Source organism: Pleurodeles waltl, chromosome 10 (genome assembly GCF_031143425.1).
Source record: "Pleurodeles waltl isolate 20211129_DDA chromosome 10, aPleWal1.hap1.20221129, whole genome shotgun sequence".
In the NCBI taxonomy this organism is placed as follows: domain Eukaryota; kingdom Metazoa; phylum Chordata; class Amphibia; order Caudata; family Salamandridae; genus Pleurodeles; species Pleurodeles waltl.
The window spans coordinates 38164211-38181108 of NC_090449.1; the positions used below are offsets into that span (position 1 = coordinate 38164211).

General features: G+C 42.9%; 1 protein-coding gene across 3 annotated transcripts in view; it reads right to left on the reverse strand.

The window, feature by feature from the left end:
* Positions 1-16898, reverse strand: part of CXXC1 (CXXC finger protein 1) — a 70408-nt gene that overhangs the window by 14705 nt on the left and 38805 nt on the right. For all 3 annotated transcript variants that reach the window (XM_069209615.1, XM_069209614.1, XM_069209613.1), the window contains 4 exons: positions 14856-15008; positions 13709-13822; positions 9744-9928; positions 8811-9018 (listed from right to left, as the gene is read on the reverse strand). In XM_069209615.1, the coding sequence (XP_069065716.1) occupies positions 8811-9018; positions 9744-9928; positions 13709-13822; positions 14856-15008 (660 nt within the window). The remainder of the gene's footprint in view (positions 1-8810; positions 9019-9743; positions 9929-13708; positions 13823-14855; positions 15009-16898) is intronic.

Below are 16898 nucleotides of genomic sequence, written 5' to 3' on the forward strand. Positions count from 1 at the left end.
CCCCAATCACCACAGCATTCAAGGACAATGGGATGTACACCAAACAAAATTTCATATAAATTACCTAGAACTGTTAGCAGTATTTCTAGCGTTAAAAGCCTTTCAACCCATAATAACACACAAATACATTCTTGTCAAAACAGACAACATGACAACAATGTATTATTTAAACAAACAAGGAGGAACACACTCAACACAATTGTGTCTCCTAACACAAAAAATATGGCAGTGGGCGATTCACAACCACATTCGCCTAATAGCACAATTTATTCCAGGGATCCAAAACCAACTAGCAGACAACCTTTCGCGAGACCACCAACAAGTCCACGAATGGGAAATTCACCCCCAAGTTCTGAACAAGTACTTTCAAATTTGGGGAACACCCCAGATAGATTTGTTCGCAACAAAAGAAAACGCAAAATGCCAAAACTTCGCATCCAGGTACCCACACCGCGAATCACAAGGCAATGCTCTATGGATGAGTTGGTCAGGGATATTTGCATACGCTTTTCCCCCTCTCCCTCTCCTTCCATATCTAGTAAACAAATTGAGTCAAAACCAACTCAAACTCATACTGATAGCACCCACATGGGCAAGACAACCTTGGTATACAACTCTACTAGACCTTTCACTAGTACCGCATGTCAAACTACCCAACAGACCAGATCTGTTAACACAACACAAACAACAGATCAGGCATCCAAACCCAGCATCATTGAATCTAGCAATTTGGCTCCTGAAATCCTAGAATTCGGACACTTAGACCTCACACAAGAATGTATGGAGGTCATAAAACAAGCTAGAAAAGCTTCCACTAGACACTGCTATGCATCTAAGTGGAAAAGATTTGTTTGCTACTGCCATACCAATCAAATCCAACCATTGCATGCCTCTACAAAGGACATAGTGGGATACTTACTACATTTGCAAAAAGCGAATCTCGCTTTTTCATCTATAAAAATACACCTCACAGCAATATCTGCTTACCTACAAACTACTTATTCATCGTCTCTATTTAGAATACCAGTTATTAAAGCTTTCATGGAAGGGCTAAAAAGAATTATACCACCAAGAACACCACCAGTTCCCTTCATGGAACCTTAACATCGTCTTAACAAGACTCATGGGTCCACCTTTCGAACCCATGCATTCCTGTGAAATGCAATATCTAACGTGGAAAGTCGCATTTCTCATTGCAATCACATCCCTCAGAAGAGTAAGTGAAATACAGGCATTTACCATACAAGAACCATTTATTCAAATACACATAAATAAAATAGTTCTAAGAACAAATCCAAAATTTCTACCAAAAGTAATCTCACCATTCCATTTAAATCAAACAGTAGAATTGCCAGTGTTCTTCCCACAACCAGATTCCGTGGCTGAAAGGGCACTACATACATTAGACATCAAAAGAGCACTAATGTACTACATTGACAGAACAAAGCTAATCAGGAAAACAAAACAACTGTTCATAGCTTTTCAAAAACCACACATAGGAAATCCAATCTCTAAACAAGGCATTGCTAGATGGATAGTCAGATGTATTCAAACATGCTATCTTAAAGCAAAGAGAGAATTGCCTATTACACCAAAGGCACACTCAACCAGAAAGAAAGGTGCTACAATGGCCTTTCTAGGAAACATTCCTATGAGCGAAATATGTGAGGCTGCAACCTGGTCTACGCCTCATACATTTACTAAACACTACTGTGTAGACGTACTAAATGCACAACAAGCTACAGTGGGCCAACTGTACTAAGAACATTATTCCAAACTACTTCAACTCCTACAGGCTAAACCACCGCTTTTAGGGGAGGTAACTGCTTTATAGTCTATGCTAAACATGTGTATCTGCAGCAACATATGCCATCGAACTGAAAATGTCACTTACCCAGTGTACATCTGTTCGTGGCATTAGTCGCTGCAGATTCACATGTGCCCTCCCGCCTCCCCGGGAAGCCTGTAGCCGTTTAGAAGTAGATCTTAAATCTTAAACATTTGTACATTTGTAAATAATTATTATAAACTTTTTATGTACATACGTATTCACTCCATTGCATGGGCACTATTTATAGCAAACAACTCCATCCTCACCCTCTGCGGGAAAAACAATCTAAGATGGAGTCGACGCCCATGCGCAATGGAGCCGAAGAGGGAGGAGTCCTTCGGTCCCATGACCAAAAAAGACTTCTTCGAAGAAAAACAACTTGTAATACTCCGAGCCCAACACCAGGCAGCGGACTGTGCTAAACATGTGAATCTGCAGCGACTAATGCCACGAACAGATGTACACTGGGTAAGTGACATTTTCATTATTCAACTAGTCCAGATTTCCCAAGACAATTGTGTGTGTTGTGGAAGAACTTAATGCTTGTTTAACTACAACATTTTTACATTGTAGCTGTTTTGACTTAAACAAGACATTGATCATCGACTAGTCTCAGCTCTTTAATCAAATAATAAATAAGTGAGGTTGTCATTACTTCTTGCCGTGGGCTTCAAACTAAATGTCACAGTCCTCAACGGTAGAAACTCATGATATATACTGGGACCCCATCTTGAAACTGGGGAGAGGGTGGGGCAAAGGGGTCGGGCGGATATCGCTTATATGTTAATCTTGTAAGACATAGCACATACTGTTACAAGCGGAAAAGAAGTAGATATTGATATGTGATTAGGTGTATGTCTCCCACTGAAAATGTTCCTCAGCCATAAGTCTTCAACCAGAATATGATTTAAATCAAAATTATCAAGTTTCTTTGAACATAACATCACAGTGACTCTGGATTTGTGAAAATCTTTCGAAAAATAGTTTTGAGGAGTTAGACTGGCCTGTTTTTGTCTAAAATGGCCTCTGTTCAGATTTCTAGCCTTGGTCGGAAAAAGTATACAATTCAAATAACTACAATATCCAGCTCATCTACGCTGCCACCAAACCATTACTTAGACCAGGAAAAGTTATGCCCACAGCACATGCAAGTATTTAGAAACATGAAGCTTAACTAAATAAGACCACATCAATATTTTACTCTCTGTTGCCTAACAATAAAAAACAAAGTACCAAACAGGTCTATACCATGCCAAGAAAGAGCAGGATTTGTTTTTTACTGGCATTCCTTACTGAGAGATATCAAAGTAAAATATCAGTAAAGCAAACTAGATAAGGCCAGGAAGATCTGGCGTGCGTCCCAAAGCAGAATCTATGACCAAGGAAACAAAACAGGCTAATTAGTTCACTGGTAGAGCTCTAAGTAGAAACCCAATTGACACTTGAGCAGCATCCAAGAGAGCAACGGGAAATCCCTCAAAGCCCTACACGAGACAGTCAACACATTTGAACAGCAAATTATACAGCAGCACCCCATCTACACCAGGTGAGAATTTGGCCTTGTATTTCAAAGAGACCAATCTATTCTGTCTCACAGATGTAAATAGAAATGCATTACAGGATGAAGCAACCATAAGGAGATATCAGAGACCATCTTGCAACTGGCCTCAGGAAAGGTGCCTGGCCCCCATGAATTCCTGAACAAATTTTTCAAAGGCCTGGCAAGTTCTGTAGTTCAACTTCTCAGCACCCTTCACCAATCTGCCAGAATAACTGGGAGCTTCCCAGAAGGTTTATCGATGTCCACTTAACGGTGACACTGCAACCGGACAGTGTCACTGAGGACTCTGCCTCCTACAGGCCTATCTTACTTCTAAAAGGTGGTACTAATAAAATGCCATAAGTCCTGGCTAACTGCCTCTTTCGAGTTATGTAAGAGCTGCTACAAATAGACTAAAATGGATTAATGCCACACCAGTTAACTAGGTCTGCTGTTCACCCCACCATTAGAACATTATCACAGAGACTTAGGAAGAATACAAAAATTACAGGACTTAAATGGTTCAAAGCCCTCGAGGATAAGGTATCTTTATAAGCAGATGATCTTCTGTTGTAGGTAAGCAACCCAGCCTCGACAGGGCCAAGAGCATTCCAAACCCTAAACAACTATAGAAACGTATCTGGATTGGGAGCGAAATAGGGTGAAACCAGACTGTTTCCAATGTAATCATGTAACAGCAACACAAACAGGGCTCATCCGGTCGGCATACAAATGAACATAGACCACTTCATGTAGGGAGGGATTCAAATAACCAAAACCCAAATAACTGCCATACTGAGAAATGTCCAATCCATACAGGAAAAGCTGTGCTGCCAACATGATAGGTCACACAAAGATATTAAACTGTGGACCACCCTTCCAGTTTCAATGACTGGATGTATCGCATTAATAAAAACAATACTTTCCAAAACCCTACAAATTCTCTAAAATTACTAATTCTGAATCCTCCAGGCCTTCTTCAATGTTTAAACTTTCCACATATAATGGTGGACTGGGTACAGCAGGCCTGACATCAAACTACCAGGCAGCACATCTACAAGTTATCACTGATTGGATGGATTGTTGTATGTACTTGCTACGAATCCTGCAAATCAAATAGTGCTGTGGGAGCTAGGTAACATCTCTCCTCTACATTACTTGTACTGAGGTAAACCTTAGTGTGAGGTTCCTCCAGCCACCTCGGTAAAATTCAACACGTGGAAAGTTGCACTAACACAAACAAAATGACATTACAAAATTATAATTGAGATCCCCTATGGCTTGCAGCTGATTCCCCCCAGGTGACTGACCTGAAAGGACTGCCTCGGTGTCTCAACGCTCTGCAGCATAACAAGATCAAATGCAATTAAATATTTAAACCAATTATGTGAGGAATTTGGCCTCACAAATTCCCGGTGTTCTCACTTCCTGCAGTCATGCCCTACCCAGGACTTTAAGTGGCTTGAGGACAAGGTGATGAAATCCCAGACACTGGCAAAGGAGAGGTTTTTGATATTAGATATATCGCAAATAATTAATACCTCTAATAAATTAACACTAGCCTAGAAGACTGATGTAGGCCTATTGAAGAATGAGCAATGCGCCTAAACTCTAATGACACAAAGAGATTCTGTCATATCCACGATATTCCATCGACGCCACATCCACTATATACCGCCTAATACATTTTAAATATCTTCATTGTATCTACCTGACTCTAGAACACTTATGGCAGAAACAGAGTGGTCCAGATCCACCACGCTTGAGATGCAAATCCGATGTAGGGGACGTCCTACTCAACAACTGGTTGTGCAGGGTCATTTGCTCGATCTATGACACCATTGCTAGCACACTGTAAACAACTATGGCGCACCCATTCAAATTAGGCCTGAAAAGACCCCTCTGAAACACAGCAGAATATGAGGGATTTACATGCTATGAAAGAGAGATTGGGATTGGCCCTGGTTAATTTGGACACCGCTCACAATTGGAGGAACCCAACTTTGCCAAGTAATATAAAATGGAAGGCTGGACTTGACAACAGCTCCGCACTAGGACTACCTATCAGCGAACAGACATCCCTAAAAACACTGAAAATCTGGGGGAAGTGTCAGCATTACAGAGTAGGAGATGGGTAAACTGTAAGGAACTGTTCCAACAGCCATAAGAGTAATAGGTATGAATGTAAAATACTGTATTTAGTAGATACATATGTAGCATGACAATAAAGATTTGTTTCTACACTATCAAGATTATCAACTGCCAGAATGTTTAAATTGTATAATATAACATTTTGAAAAAAGTTGCAAATGTGATCCCAAAGAGCAAAGTGGATTTTGAACCAATTGCTACCACTGACCACGCTCTTGCCCTGGGGTTGGGTTAAAACAGAGAGTAAAATCAACAGGATGAAGAGGTTGATTTGTGCTGCATGTGTAGAACTTTGTCAGTTTGACTGGGTAGACCGCCATCATTTTTTGTTTTAATTCAGGACCTAAGGGAATTAATCTGGCCTTGTAAGTGTAATCATTGAGTTACATACCTGTAACTGGGTTTGGGTAATCACAGGGGGATCAAAGAATTCCAGGTCCATAATGGCCTAAATTATGGGTGTTAATTAGCATTCCATTGTTTTTGATCTAGTATATAAATGTTTTAGTGTTATATGGCTGATATGTCAGACTTGTTAGCAAAGGTCCACCCTTCTCCATCCCACTGTAGGGGCTACGCCATTTTCAAAAATAAGGTGCACACGTCATCTTACATGAACTCACACCCATTGATCTGCAAAGACATCTGACCACCTTTTATGCCCATAACAAGGATAATATATTGCAGAATAGTTTAAATAAGATAGAAAATAGTGCTCTCCAGGATTATACTTAGCAAATGCAAGGGACTGGGTACTGAACAAAAAAAAGAAAAGATGGGGAGAGTATCCTTACCCGGGGATGATTATTTCAGAGAATAGCTCCCTTAGCATGTAAGTGGATAAAGCAAGGTTTAAGCCATTTCTTTACTCCCCTGGGAAAAACAAACCGGGGCGCTATTGAAAGTATTTTTTAGCAAAAAATCATGTTTTACTTCATGGGTTGAATGTTCAAATACTCAAGTTTTTAGGATAGGTTGACTAAGAGATGGTGGTGCCATCATATCCTGGGTAAGTCCAACTATTTAAGCAATGACATGGCATATAGGATGCCCCCTTGTGACTAATAAAGTCTCCCCCTCCAATGGTACCTAAACTATTTCTGATAATATTTATTTTATTTAATAAAATAGAGAGAAGTGCTATGTTTGAGGATCGCAGAGCAAGATGTTTTGTCAAAGTTATCAAGTTTGTTGTTGAACAAGACCATATGGGAGATTTGTTTTTTACTATATTGCCTCATGCACACAAATAAAAGAGATTGCCTCTAGTTTATCAATACATAGGATATTTTGTTTAAAATGGTTGGATTGCTATTTGCACATAAAGTAAATAGAGGCTCACCACTGCTGGTAATTCTTGGAAATGTATCTCCAATGTAAACAATATGTAACATTGATCAGTCCTGTGTTAACTAAACCAAGGTGAAGATATTTAACCCGTTCTGTGCCTTGGACGAGGTGACCTCGTCAAAGGCTACAGTTCCCGTGTGCCTTGGACGAGGTCACCTCGTCCAAGTCACAGGAACTTGGGGGAGCGCTAGCGTGCCCCCCCTGTGCACCCCCCCCACCCCCCTCAAGGCGGGGATAGAAGGGGCACCCTTCCCCATCCACCCCGACCCCCTCCCCACCGTGACGTCAGCGCGCGAACTGCATTCTAGTCCATCAGTTTTATTATCCACCTTTACTCTAGATGGAGTCCAGCATTATGCAAATTAGCCTTCGTCCTGCTCCAAATGGAACATTCCTGGTCTTCGTGAGTGAGATACAGCTCGATTCCTATTGCATAGTGTGCACTGGACCCACGTATGGGCATACTTGTAGGACAGAATAAAACATAAATGTGATGGGTGGAATGCCTGAATTAATCTCATCCACAGGCAATTATTATAGGACACATTACAGTCCATCATTTGTTGTTTGTTGTAGTCCACAGAATCAAGCAGCCAGAATATGGTACAGCCTCAGTATGCACAAAAAAGGGCAGAATAAAGATCAATGTCCTTTGCACTGTTCTCAAAACCAATTATACACCAGCCCTTTGCGCTTACAGACACTGGCGCCTCACTATGTCCCAGCAGCCAACCTTTGCTCAGTGACTGCACATCTGATCAACAAATTAATCTTCTTGACGATTAAATATGGCTGCAGAGACCAAGCTTTACAAGGACCCACAGATAGTGGAAAACCCCAAATCCAAAAGTGAGATCATATCAGAACCACAAGTAGTACAGTAACCAAAAGTAGTACAGAAACGTCTGAGCACTGAGGTATTTAGATGTGCTTTCAACTGAACTTTAAACGTGTAATATCTGACATCATTCCCATCTTCTGCAATTGGATTTCCCTACATGTCAACACCCTTTGGGCTCCAAAGTAATCAAAGACAACGTGCAGTATTACATTACATTCCTGAATAAATACTTCCTAATGCAAAGTCCAGTCATACCTGGGGAGGTTTTCCCACCCAGAACCATTTGAACGTTTTTGTGAGGTGCAGTGAGCTTTCAGGGTATGTAAACATGCACTTCACTATTTGAAGCTTCTAAAGTAATAGTCAGGTTAGAGTTTACGTTTAACCAAGAACCCAAACTGTTTTACAGCTTCTTCTTCTAGAGGTTTTTCAAAACTGCTGGACAGATGATAGCAAATTAAAAAAAGAAAGAGGCATTTGACTTCAAGACACATTTGGTGTTGCCAGTCCAGTTATCACTCAGAAAAACTCCCCATGGGAATTTCAATGAAAATGCAATGCAGGACATGGCCCCATGCCAAAGGACACGCCTAATGTGCAGTAACCAAATCAGGTGTGAGCCATGATTCTGGTAGTGAAGACATGGGAACTGGACAAACAGCTTAACTGTAGGGCATTGTTATTGGGCAGGGTGTGGCTTAAGACGTGCTCTATGCCCAGTACCTGGAGGATATGTCCATTGGACGTGCCCGGGATATTGCAGTAAGTAGTGTGTGCAAGTTTACATGAAGAGATATGGACAAGTGCATGAGTGCAGAGGATTGCAGTCTTATAACTCTGTTCTTGGGCATGGGCACAGCCATGCCTGTCCCAAGCCTCCCAAATGCTTTCAGTTTGTGCTGTGAAGAATGTCATTCTCGCCTCCTTTGCTACAAGGACACCCTGTGAGCCTGGAGGCATGGTGGATATGCATCACTCAGACATGACAATACATATGTATAAAACACTTCTTACAGGGAAAATGTATACGGACTAGCCCTCTTGAGCACTTCCAAAGTGCCAAGAGCCATGCCATAATCAACAGTAGTCTTACTAACCTCCTCATCCTCCTTTATTGCATTCTGCTTAGCCCGCGAGATGATTGCTTCAAGTTCGTGGAAGCGACGTTCCATGTCCTGCAGCTTCATGCGGGCTTGCTGCTGATCCCGTCGGATCTTCTCCAGCAGCTTCTTGCCATGCTCTTCAGCAATGCAGGGGCTCTGCTGCCACTGCTGGATGCGCTGCGGCAGGATTTCATAGATGCGACTGTATGGCAGGCATGTAGAAAGAGGTGACAGAGAGGGAGGAAAGGGAAGGAGGGTGGAGGGACAGAGCAAGAGAAATGGAAGGAAGAGATGGAAAGAACTGTGAATCAGGTTTCTACACTTACCAACATGGATGAGAAGCATAGAGGCTAAGAAACTTAACAGACTTTTTGATTTGTATGGATAGGCAGCATGCCCTTTAAGACCCGAGTTTATTTATTCGGATTTTCACAAAACTTTACTCTTCAAGGAACACGTATGTTCAAATCCAGTGTATAGGAGAATGCAACACTGGAGCGAGCTGATCTGTCCTCAGGTCCACAGCACATGCAACAAGGACATGACACAAGCTCCTGCCCTGTCAAGAGTGCCGTCCTGTCACAAACATTTGCCAGATCTACATAGTCATAGCCTCCACATGCATATTAAGCACTGATGGAAATACTTCAGAGTTAAAGTGTGCACATTTAACTATGAGAAAGGCTGCTTAATACAGACATTCCTCACCATAGGCATACAACAGATATTTCTAACGCATCTGTCACCTCTGTTTGAATCCATACTTAAAACATAGGTTATATGTAAACCTCTGTGAAAACAAAATGAACACCACATGTCCCTGACAATGCCCTACATCTTATCGCTATCAGGGTAATCTCCAAACAAATCTAAAGCCAGACCCATCCCTCTGTCTACCACTGCACATACTATTTCACTTTGGCTTACTTTGCAGCCAACTTCATGCCACAGTCGTCAGAGCAGTACTTGGAGGTGGTGCGGGCTGGACGGACACAGCTGGGCCCCAGGCACTGGCGCAAGGAGGAAGGGTCTTTATACTCCACCCGCTCAGAGTGCCTGCTCTTGTCCCTGTGCTTCTGTTTCTGCTTGTGGCGCTTGTACTTCTCATCTTTCTGATGAGGGAGCAAAGAAGGGAAGAATATAACTTGAACATCAACGTGAAAGGTAGTTCAGCCATTTGGAGATTATATATGTTGCACACCGAGAAAATATTGTAACAGGTATATTTGTTGCACATGAAAACTAGAGAGCTTGGTCATAACAATAACAGCAGCTTTTAATCATGTGTGTCAGAAATCTACTTCTACTTCCACCTCTCGAGCTTCCTCCTATATATTATGTACATACACAGACATATATACATAAACACACACAATGAACAACTGTGTAGGTATGGCTATGTTATTGCTTTTATAAGTTTGGTGCTATTTAACGGATCTGCACGAACCTTTCCAAACAAACAGCGCAAGTTGCTGGGTTTCATGACATCAAGCTTCTTGCTTCTAAGTCTAGGGGGAGTAAAATAAAAGTGGAGGTCCAACAAAAAGTGTTTTCCATTTTACTGCTAGAGGATTTACTGCTGCAAGCACAAATTATCACAATTACACTAAACTTGGCATGAGACCAACACTTTACTCAGGATTGCCTATGCTTAGTTTGGTATAAAGGTCTTCTGCACTTTTCAAGAATATATATATTTTTTTTAAATCAAGTACCTGCCAGAGTTATCGGCACCACTTGTGATAAAAGTCCTAGTGTTGGGCAGACATGCAGCATTGTTCAGTTTTGAGATGGCTCATAACACTTTCCCCAAAACCGAACAATGCACTAGGACACAGATTCCACCTTAGATTGTGTTTTTAGGTGACAGTATGTAGGTGCGTAAGACCAACACTTATGTCTATATACAACATTTTCTAATTACACCATGTGCTACTGTAGATCACATATTATGCAGAGATTGTAAAGCAGTATTCAATCACCTAAAGCAGTCGCTTACGAGCAGCAATAAAAGATGTTTGGAATAAAGTTTTAAGTACAGTTTGCCTAAGTTAGGTTTCTTGCTGAGCGTGAATGTCCACACAGTAATGTTTTGTAAATGTAATGCTTGCAGACCATGTCACATCTTTATAGATGTCTGCCAATGAGACCATGTCACAGCTTAACAGAGGTCTGTAAGTGGGATGCTGCCTATGAAGGCATAATGGCTGTCTTCTTCTGCACTGAATGTGCCATCGGTGCAGTTGTGTGCATTTGTCTTTCACCCAGCACATTTGAATGCATTTGACAAACCGCTTTTCTAAAATGTAGCTGGCCAAAATCTACAAATAGCTGCTTGGTCTTCCTGAAGGATTTTGTACTGTCTATTGAATACTCATGGCCTCTTGTAACATTTAATTTGTATAAAGCTTGTTCCGCAACTGACTGGCGGATGATAAAAACAGGGAAAAACAATAGTTTGAATAACATAGTAAGGTGAGAATCTTAAAAGAAAACTAGGCTTCTTTCTAAGGACAACCTGATCTTTGTACTCATGTAAAAATAGCTCAACTGTTGGAGATAGAAATTCACTCGCCTGCTGAAGAGAAATAATTACAATGAGAAAAGCCACTTTCCAGGAGAGAAATTGTAGTGGGCTAAGGTATCACTACTTGATTGGAGGCCCCATAGGTCATGTTAGGACATGGTTAAAGCACCAAAAAGGCTCTGGTTGTGTATTTGGCAGGTTTGAGCCCTTCTATAAAGGCGTCAATTACTTTGATGGTGGCTGGTGTTTTCCTACTTTGCAGGTAGTGGCATCGTGGACGAAAAGGCCACGCCTGCCTTTTGCAAGCGCAGCAAGTAACAAATAATGTCCTGAACCAAGTCCACCAGAGGCTATTTGTGAATACAGTTGCAGTAACAAACAAACCTTTACTATTTAGCTGCACAGCAGCCTGTGTAGTGGCTTTCCAAGTCTCTTTGAGAATTTGCATACGCTTCTCTGGAAGAGGTAGGTGGCAAAATTCAACGACTTCAGATGCCAAGTCACAAGATTCAGTGTTCTGAAACTGAGGGAGTGTAACTAACCTTGATGCTGAATGAGGAGGTCTGGGCACAGCAGCAACATTTCATGGCGATGTAGAGATATTTCCAGAAGTAGGGAGTACCACAGCAGCCAAGTCAGCAGGGAGCAACAAGAAGTAATTACATTGGTGCTTGCAAAATCGTACTGACTACATATAGAATGAGTAGTAGTTGGCAAAAATAGTAAGGACATATCTCCGATCAGCTGATCCATACAGCATTGCCCATGGCCTGGGGGAGTGGGCACTTGGAGGCAAAGCTTTTACATTTTGTGTTCTTGCCCGTTGCAAAGAGGCCTATCACTGGAGTTGACAAGCAGTGGAAGTATTATTAAAGCACCTGAGTTTTGATTTCCTATATGTGTTAATGCTGGTGTATCCAGCTAAGCAGGTCCACTAACTCGTTGTCCACTCCCAGGAGGTGTCCAAGGTGATGAATGGCCCAATGCCCAACTGTGGAGAGAACACACCCCATTATTTTAGTAGGTAGTAAATTGTGATCATATTGTCTGTGGAAATGAGCGCTGCCTTTTTGTGAATACATTTGAAGTGCTAACTATAGCGCCATCAGTTCCCATAAATGTATGTGCAGGCGTTCTTTTTTGCAGACAATTGCCCTGAATTGTCAGTTGGACCATGTATGCTCTCCACCCTGTGAGAGAGAAGTTTGTGTTGAAGGACTTTGCCTGTTGCTGTTTCCAGTATGACTCCCAAGGGCTATCAAAGGGCAGGCCAATGAGAGGTTGCTGGACCACTGGACGGAAGCTAGACGCTCTATGTCAAGCACCGCAGACCAGGAAGGCACCAGTTCTGGTTTCACAGCGACCATATGTGCAGCATTGAGAATCCACCTAAAATTGGCTTTAGAAATTGTCTTGCCTATCTGGACAATGTTTTTCTTTGCTTCTAACAAGCATCAGGAAGGTGCTTGGCGAGCTCCCCAATCTCCTTACACTGGTATCAACCATACCTGGATGGCAGGCCAAAGGAGTTTTCATTTCACCAATGAGTGGCAGACCCGCCTGCTAGCCGCTTGCTGCTGCATCCGTTTTTTTGCTCTCCTAATCAGGTGGAGGATTATCTTACTGGGCCATGCACAAATACCCTCTTATGTGCTGAGTGTACGGCAGAGGAGTCAGGTGGTACAGCCTGCAAAATGTAGATAGGATCCTGCGCAACAGCCTTGTACGTCTTCTCCATTCTTCGTATCACCATGTGTGGTTTCAGCAGGTCCTTGAAATTAGTTCTCAAAATTTTCTACAGAATATTTCAACATGGTTTTAAGAATAGGCAAATACTGTATAGACCAGTCTGTTTTTTAAAGGATCTTAATAAGGAAGACTTCTTTCTCCTCTTCTGCATGAAGGTTTACTTTGTGGGGATCTGCGGTATGCTGTTGAGTGTTGTCAGGAGGAGGAGGGCGTGATATAGCTGCAAAGATGGGTAGCTTGCAGAGTCCTCATTATAATTATGGTAAGGGCTGTCTCGGTCATCAGTTGGCACTAGCTGATATTCGATGAGGTCCTGTCCAAGTGTGAAGGGACTGAACTGGGGGCACCAAACGTGGGTGAATGTGCAGGTGGTGGAGTGGGAATCTTGGACACAATTTTTACCACTGAAAAAGGCCAAGGTTTTTCCAAAATTGCCTCTTCGAAGGCGAGCCAATGTTTTTTTTTACAGGATACATACATTAACATTAATTCCAGTGGTTCAAACACACTGAAAACAATATAGGCAAGGTTTATCCAGTTAAAAATATAATAATAATAAAATTAAAAAAAACTTTGGAAAGAAAAAGCTGCATGGTTTTGTTTACTCTCCCATTACCTTTTTGTCCGATTTTTTATCTCTTCTCTTCACATGTTTGACCTTCACAGCTCGCTTTCTTAATACAGTGTCCAGAAAGGGTGTGTCTTCTGGGTCGCTCACGCTCAGCCATGGCTGTGGGTACAAAGACAAAACATGCTTTGGAAATAGAAAAAACAAAACAAAAACATAGCCCAATATCCCAACATAATTCCCAATGTTCTCCGTTTAACAGATGTGAATATGAACACAGAGCATGCTAACCTGTCTATATGGACTGTACACATTTACAGTTTTTGGGTATGCTAGTTCCCCATCTGTGGCCATGAACTCCTAGAGGGACTTTGCTGTGGTATTTTAAGGAAAGATCAGGTGCTGGGCTTTTCATGTGGCAATGGGCTCAAGTGGGGATTTGTAGGCTTCTTTCAATGTCAGAGGGCTATACCGGGAGCTTAGTCCGCTACTTATTTTAATAAATTTGAGTACCTCCAGATGCTTGTAATGCTATTCATTCTGCAAAAGAGTTTTATGGGAAAGATTAAACGTGATGCAAAGGAGTTTTGTATGCTGTTCCTCCTTTGTCTGTGATATCCTATAGTGTATTCTCCTCTATGCCCTGTGTTATACTGAATTATTTTTTTGTTCTATCTTGATGTGTCATACTGAGCTCCAATTCTTGTCCTACATCTACGGCCTGACCCTCCAAAGATCTGCCAAAGATCTCTCAGAGCAGTTCTAGGTGTATGGCGAGGGCTCTGAGGAAGCTGATCTACTAGTTCCCGTAACAGGCTTGGAGCTTTCCTGGACATGCCATAGTGGCTCTAGGGCTATGACCCTAGACTGCCCAGGGTCACCAGGAACCATGGTCTGCCATACAAGTCCTAAGTCTGAGGCCAAGGAGAGAGCTGCCATACTAGTCCATGGTCTATTGCTCCAGCCGCCCCGGAGATGCCTTGCTATTTGTTCAGTACACTGCCAGGATTGTGGCAGAGAAGGTCATGTACATAATATCATCCCATCATCACAAGTGCGGTAGGGACTAAGACCTTTTTATATAAAGCTCAGCACCCATGAAGATCCATGAGGCCTGGCCCCACAAGCAGATACACATCACTAGCCAGGGCCTTAAGGCAAAGCAAAAAACTTTAAAGCTACATCCATGCATTACCAAATGCTGGTCATCAAAAGCTCCGGCACAGAACTCCTGGAAGAATTCTGGGTCCATGGGAAGGTCATCGTCGGAGAGAGACTCAGACATGGTCACTGGTTCGGAATGCTCCTTGTACATCTGAAGCTCATCATCTCGCACACGAAGCATTTTCTGACATAACCAGGAGAGAAAGTGATAACATGAGGACAATGAAGTATATTAGATCATCCTACTTACAAATTAGGGAAGTGACATTTCTGAGAAGGTAAATATAAGGCAGCAACTAAGGCACAAATTGGGCAAAAGACAGGGTAAAGTGGTAAGGCACAAATAATAAGATTCCGTGAGGAAGGGAGATGCATATGTGAACCAGATAACAAACCAGAGATTGGGACAAGAGGAGAAAAAAACAAATACACTATAAATTAAACTATGTGATAGAATCTAGTGATTGGCTTAACACCGTGGGTAGAAGCATCTGACCAACAACCAGTGTGTAGGAAGCTGCTGTCTCTGTATATACCATATCAAAATGAGATATAGTGCACACAGAGTCCAGGGGTTCCCCAGAGGCCTGACAGAGGCAATAATAGATAATACTAATGCTGTATTTGTGGTAGTGTGGTCGAGCAGTTAGGCTTATCAGAGGGTAGTGTTAAGCATTTGGTGTACACACACAAGCAATAGAAGGAACACAAACTCAATGACTCAACTCCAGACCAATAGGATTTTATATAGAAAAATATATTTTTGTTACTTTATTACTAGAACCACAAGATTCAGTTCAGAAGCAAATACTGTTGCAGGTAAGTACTTAGCATAGACATAAATGTAACTTTGTTTCACTTTAGTCAAGTATACAGTTTTTAAACATAGAATATCTATTTTAGAAGTGGACGCTGTGCATTTTCTGAACAGTATCCAGGGTATAGGTATTCCACCATTGGCAGTTCAAGTTAACCCCAAACACCCACCACTAGCAACACGGGGCCCGCCGGGTGCAGAGGTAAAAGTTGAGCAATTTTAACGGGTGCTCCTATGGAGACAGGGGGTCTACCAGCAGTTAAGTACCTGTGGGTCAGAGGGTAGACCAGGGGGGTTTAGAAGAGCACTGGAGGTGCCCCAAGTAGACATACAACACGCACCCTCAGCGGCACAGGGGCGGCCGGGAGCAGGGTACAAACAGGAGGTTGGGCTCCCAAGGCTGGTCTATGAGGGGACCCCAGGGGTCACTCAGAGGCTGCAGGCGAGGTCCAGGGGGGTGTCTCGGGCACACCACCGGTCAGACAGGGAAGAGGGCTGCCTGCTGCTCGATGCTGCACTAGGGGTCGATTTCTCCAAGGCCTGGGGGTTGCGGGTGCAGTGGTTCTTCATGTGTCGGTTATCTTCGTCCAGAGCTTGCGGTATCGGGGAGTCCTCGGGATGCCCTCTCCAGTCGTCGTCGTGGAGAGGTCAACCCAGGGTGCACCTTTGCTCACAATCGCCTGGAGATCCTCTCTGGCTGGGTGGACCACCTGGACATGGGCCGTGGGCGTCGGGTGCACAGGGGTCTGGACTCGCGCATCCTGAGTGAGGTGGGAGTCCTTTTGAAGAGGTTTTTTTTCTCTTCTTTGGATAGGGCCGCTGTCCACGGGAGTTCTTGATCCTCTGTGATGTAGGCAGTCCCCTGGAGGTTTTTCAGAGGTCGCTAGACCTGCAGGGCACGTCGCCTTTCTTCTGCAGGTTCTTTGAAGCAGAAGGCAGGCCAGTAGGGCTGGGGCCAAGTCAGTTGTGGTCTCCTTTCTTTCTCTGCTAGGGTTTCAGCTAAGCAGTCCTTCTTGTGAGGTCGTAATGAATCTAACTTGGTTCAGGGAGCCCTTAAATACTAGATTTAGGGACGTTTTAGGGGTCAGAGGGCTGTACCAATGGCTACTGTCCCTAAGGGTGGCTACACCCTCCTTGTGTCCACTCCCTTCGGGGAGGGGGGACAGTCCTATCCCTATTGGTCCCTGTCCTCCAAACCAAGATAGAGGATTCTGCAGGAAGGGGGTCACTTCAGCTCTGGACACCTTAAGGGTGGTC